The sequence below is a fragment of the Octopus bimaculoides genome, chromosome 24, assembly GCF_046866305.1.
Source record: "Octopus bimaculoides isolate indiv1 chromosome 24, ASM4686630v1, whole genome shotgun sequence".
Lineage (NCBI taxonomy): Eukaryota > Metazoa > Mollusca > Cephalopoda > Octopoda > Octopodidae > Octopus > Octopus bimaculoides.
The window spans coordinates 17,440,742-17,446,863 of NC_142951.1; the positions used below are offsets into that span (position 1 = coordinate 17,440,742).

The 6,122-nt window shown below is 38.6% G+C and overlaps 1 protein-coding gene across 1 annotated transcript in view; it reads right to left on the minus strand.

Annotated features, from left to right (window-relative positions):
- LOC106869287 (trypsin-2) overlaps positions 1-6,122 on the minus strand; it is a 45,237-nt gene that overhangs the window by 22,103 nt on the left and 17,012 nt on the right. The window contains exon 3 of the mRNA XM_014914959.3: positions 4,455-4,579. Coding sequence (XP_014770445.1) covers positions 4,455-4,579 — 125 coding nt within the window. The remainder of the gene's footprint in view (positions 1-4,454; positions 4,580-6,122) is intronic.

Consider the following 6,122-nt stretch of genomic DNA (forward strand, 5'->3'; position numbering starts at 1 on the left):
AAGAGATAAAGGGTATGGTGTGAATTGGTTTCAAAGCTGAATGTCAGAAACATAATTTCGGCAATAAACTCGCGCGCACTCGCAGTAGTTCGGTATAGCGCTGAAATCCTGAAGTGAGCAGAGAAGGAGCTAAAGGAGTTGGACAGGAAGACAAGAAGGCACCTAACGATGCATGGAGCCCATCATCGTTATCGTAAACATGTTGCCAGCTTTAAGACAATCGATAAGAGACATTCAACATCTTAGGAAGATTTTGTATGGAAACTGAAGGATGATAAAACGAAGTACAACATTAATTGGTCCATAGTAAGCTATGCGAAACCATACGATATAATTTCCAGGAGATGCCGTCTCTGCTCCGAGGAATCCCTGTCTATTCTGTGGACTAACGAGAAGATAATTAGAAAAATTTCTGAACGACTCTCGAGATGCCTACACGCATATAAATGTACATTCGCACAATGCAGTGAGAATAAATTTTGAGTAACCGTTAACTTAATTTACTTTAAGGTATGGATTACTTTTAACTTCCCCATTCTTATAAACACAAAGTTGATAAATAACTCGCTTTGTAATCATGTGTGCACCAAACCTCCCGTGTGCGTATGCTCACATTTTTGCAGATGCTTGTATGAGCGAGTGTACTCGCACCATGCAGCTTACCCGAGGGCGTTTATACAGCCATACCTGTTAACGGTTATTATTGATAGTTTTCTCGCTGGATTGCGTATTCGTTTCTCTTTTAGTGACCTGTGATTTTATTTTTGATCTTCTATATAAATGAATATATTTCCTCTACAAAACGGAAAGTTACATTGCGGAACAGTCATTTTAACGAGTTGTATTTATCTATCACCCGACGAGATACATCTGCACCACCGGATGCTCCTGAACCAGTTGTTCAGTGTCCCACCCAAGAGGAATCGATGCTAGATGTGTCGAAACAATTGTCGTGATTAATAATAAATTCTCTTATATTCCATCTTCTGTCTTTCATTGAAATTGCAAAACTTTGGAATATGAAAACTGCAAAGGTTATGACTATAATAATTAGTGCATTGGGAACAGTCAGCAAAGATATAGACAAATGGTTGAAGGAGATTGTAATAGAATGTCTTGAAGAGCTTTTACAGGAAGTTTACCTCTTAGCAACAGAAAAGGTTATCAGGAGGGTTTTAAGCGCTTTAAAGACTATAGAAACCTAGCGGGTACCTAAGGTTAGAGGTAGTAACCCGCTACCCACATAAATTCTACCAGGAATAAAACCGAACCTGAGTCAAATTAATAAGAATAATAATCATAATAATAATAATAATAATAATATTTTCTATTAAAGGCACAAAGCCTGAAATTTTAGGAGCGGGGGGGCTAGTCGATTACATCGACGCCAGTACTCAACTGGTACTTATTTTATTGATTCCAAGAGGATGAAAGACAAAGTCGACCGCGACGGAATTTGAACTGAGCATGTAAAAACGGACGAAATGTCGCTAAGCGTTTTGCCAGGCGTGCTAACTATTCTGCTAGCTCGCTTCCTTCAATAATAATAATAACAATAATAATATTCTTTTCTACTCTAGGCACAAGTACTCTAGACCCCCAGTACGCAACTAGTACTTAATTTATCGACCCTGAAAGGATGAAAAGCAAAGTCGAACACGGCGGAATTTGAATAAGATTGGAAAGAAAATATAGAATAAGAGATAAAGGGTATGGTGTGAATTGGTTTCAAAGCTGAATGTCAGAAACATAATTTCGGCAATGAACTCGCGCGCACTCGCAGTAGTTCGGTATAGCGCTGAAATCCTGAAGTGAGCAGAGAAGGAGCTAAAGGAGTTGGACAGGAAGACAAGAAGGCACCTAACGATGCATGGAGCCCATCATCGTTATCGTAAACATGTTGCCAGCTTTAAGACAATCGATAAGAGACATTCAACATCTTAGGAAGATTTTGTATGGAAACTGAAGGATGATAAAACGAAATATCGCTAAGCATTACGCCCGGCATGCTAACTATTCTGCCAGCTCGCCTCCTTCAATAATAATAATAATAATAATAATAATAATAACAACAACAGCAACAACAACAACAATAACAACAACAATAATAATAATAATAATAATAACAACAACAACAACAACAACAACAATAATAATAATAATAATAATAATAATAATAATAATAATAATAATAATAATAATAATAATAATGATAATAGTTCCAGGGCGATTCACTCTCCCCTCTCCTCTTCTGTCTTTACATCATTCCTTTGTCTCACGAGCTGAATAGAACAAATCACGGTTACAAAGTGTTTGACACGATCATCTCATGGATGATCTGAAATTACATGCAAAAGATAAGGATCTGAAAGGGCTACTGTGAAAAAATTCAGCGATGACATAAATGTGGGATTTAGCCTTGACAAAAATGCAAAATATTCGTTCAAACGTGGTAAACTGACAGCTAATGCAACGACCCAACTTGATCATGATGCATTTGTCAAGGACCTGGATCAAGAAGGTTTTATAAGTACTTTGGGATACATGAAGGAAAAGGGATTCAACACAGATCGATGAAAGAGAAAATCAGGAAAGTGCATTATAGCAAGAGAATGGTCCTGAATACTGAGCTGAATAGAATTACAGCTATAAACTCCCTGGCGGTACCAGTTGTCCAGTATGGCCTTAATGTCATCAATTGGAATCTGAATGAAAGCCAGCGTATGGACATAAAGACCAGAAAACTGCTGACACTACACAGGATGCACCACCCAAAAGCAGACGTCTACAGTCTCTATCTACCGCGAAAGGAAAGCGGTAGAGTCCTAAACCAATTTGAAACGTCCTATAAAAAGACTACGATAGGACTTCAAGTGTATATCCAAAGTAAGACCGACTGGATGATACAATTGGTACGGAAACACGAACAGAGGAACAAATTGCACTCAATCTTAAAGGAGACATATAAATACAGAGAGTTTCATCTCCCTGATTATGATGATATTAAGGAGGACACATGACCCACTAAGGCAGCAAAAAAGTGTAAAACAAAAGCCAAACAAGCAAGCTCGAAGGAAATATCAAGACTGTAGCAAGAAAAACCAGTGTATACTTGCAATGGAACGTATGCCGTCACTATGATATCCCACACCCTGAAAGCTAGTATGAACAACACCCAGAGCCAATTACCTAGTGAGAGAATGTTACCATCCTAGACAAGCAAATAAATGCTAAACAACTAGACATCGTCATCAAAGACAAAAAACATGCCTGTTAATTGAAAGGAATTTGAAAAACTATCGAAATGTAAGGATCTTGAGATTGAGATATGGATGTGGCAATTGTATGTGCCCTAGGAATGATTAAGAAAGGTAGTGACAAATTTTTTGGTCAGATCTCTGGGAAACCAACAATCTATAAAATCCAAAAAATAATGTTGACATCAACCGCCCACATTCTCAGGAAGTTTCCCTCCGTCTAGTGTATACGTGTTTTAGGTTTCTGGTTGAGACCCGGCCGGAAGATGAAATAAAATGCAAATCAATCGGAAAATAATGATAATAATCCTTTTAAGAGAATGAGGATAGTCGATTATGTCTGGTACTTAATTTATCGACCTCGACAGAATGAAAGTCTAAGTCGACCTTGACTGAGAACTTAAAATTACAGAATATATGCGGCAAGATAATTTTCCTGATATTCTGACGAGTTTACCAGCTCGCTCCATAAATGGTTTGAAAATTTGGCACAAGGCCAGCATTTTTACGAGAAGTGGATTAGTCGATACCGTTGTTTCAGGGCCGATAAAATAATGCACCTTTACTTGACTGGTGCTTTATTTTATCGGCCCCAAAAGGATCAAAGGTTTGTAGGATTTGAACTCAGAACGTAGAGCAACAGAAGAAACACTGCAAAGCATTTATTCCGACACTCTAAAGATTCTGCCAACTGATGCTAAATACATTCAAATATTGATTTCAAATTTTGGCACAAGGCCAGCAAATTTGGGGAAGGGGATAAGTTGATTATATCAACCCCAGTGTATAACTAGTACTTATTTTATCGACTCCAATGAAAGTCAAAATCGACCCCGCGGAATTTAAACTCAGAACGTGAAGACGGACGAAATACCGCTAAGCATTTTGCCCGGCGTGCTGACGATTCGGCCAGCTTGCTGCCTTAATATATTTAAATATTCTGTTCTACTCTAGGCTCAAAGCCTGAAATGTTTGAGTAGGGGAGGACAGTTGATTGGATCGACCCCAGTGTGCAACTAGTACTTAACTTATCGACCCCGAAAGGAATTCAGAATGTAAAGACAGACGAAATACTGCTAAGTATTTCGCCTGGTGTGCTAACCTTTTCTGCCAGCTCGCTGCCTTAATATATTCAAATATTAATCATAATAGTAATCATAATACAAAAAAAATAGACACTGAACTATATTGACTTACCAATTAAATATTTTGATCTCGTATAATTTTCATGGCGAAAAATCGTTGTTGATGTAACATTTTGAACAGTTTCATGTTTATTCAGTGAGCCAAGATTTACTTCCACACGATCGATGAGGCCTTCACTAAAGATAAAATAATAATATTAATAATAATTTCTGAGGTTAGTCACGATTACATTTCAAGGTCACGGTTACAGAAAACAGGGAGGTTTTACGAGTCAATAAATTTGGAACAAAAACAAACACGGTAATAATAACATTTTAACAAGTAAAATTCCCCTGTAATAAGAGAGACTCCGAGGCTCCACAAAATCACGGTCACCTTGACCACTGAGGCAAGCCCCTGTCAGAGCAGCTTGTCTCCACTTTTAAAAATGTTCTCAGAGTAAGCCCATTCACTCAGACCATGCTTTCTCAATGAATTTGCTTGAAGACAGTACTTCTCTTTCAGTTCTCAGTTTATTTTTCAAGTTTGACCGAAGAAGAAAGTGTCTGTTTTCATTCATTTCAATTTGGTCCAACACGCAATCTCTTTCGTCAGAACCACCTGACATATAAAACGTATCTACCTTTTATGGCCAAAGAAGGCAGTGGTTTTCAGCCGATGGCCAGATCCGCCCCATACGCGGCAGTACGCGTTCAACATTACCCCACAAGTGAGTAATTCTCGAGTTCTTGATGAAGTGCATGCAGAACGGTTTCATCACTCTGTGTTGATCGCGTACGGGCACGTCTATGCCTGTAAAGCTTATATCCAGTAGGCAATGCCCCCAACCCCGGTAGCACTACCAGACCAAAGATTTCTAAAAATTATTAATCGACCAGACCAAAAGTTCTCCGGAACTTTTGGTATATTAATCAGTTGATTTGTGTTGATGTCTAGAGCTTCCTCGCCATGGTGGAAATTCTACCCAATACATTACCCAACTGAGAGAAGGCTGTGAGCACTTGAAAACATTCCAGATGCCAGGAACAGAAACGAGCAGTGAAACAAATTCCAACTTACAAACGGCGATCATTTGTTCACCGTTAAGAAATTGCTGGAGATTTCGCAGCTTCAGTGCATGTCTTCAGATACATCATCCTCAGTCCTCAAAACAGCGAATGATAACAGCAAATGGTGTACCTGACCCGTGGAACGTGTCACCTCATTCCAATTCTTCTTCATTTGGAGCTCTGGAAGGATCGGGTGAGGTAAGAGTGAAGGAAACTGGAACGATAATAGGGTTGTCAAAAAGGGACGTTGGTTGACAATGACCCCCTACATACTTTTGTCAGATTTAGAAAATAGTGCTTAAAAACCTATCTGTACAGAGTTGCCTGGAGTCGGTTTTCTTCTCAAAACAAGAAAATAAATAAACAAAAACCAAAAAGTTTACAGAGTAAGTTGAGCAAAATCTTCCCAGGCTGATTCCCAAGGAATATTACTGACCAAAATCTGCGTCAGCAATATTGTCGACAACAGTAGCAATAACAACAAAATCAAAAGAATGTGTGCGCGCGCGCGCGTACATATGAATAGGTTTGGATAATTATACACACACACACACACACACACACACACACACACGTGAGTGTGTTCGCATGTATTAAAGATGTAATTATTCTTGTTTTAATGCCATTCCTACAAGACATACGGTCGGTAGTATTCCCTAAGATTCTGCTA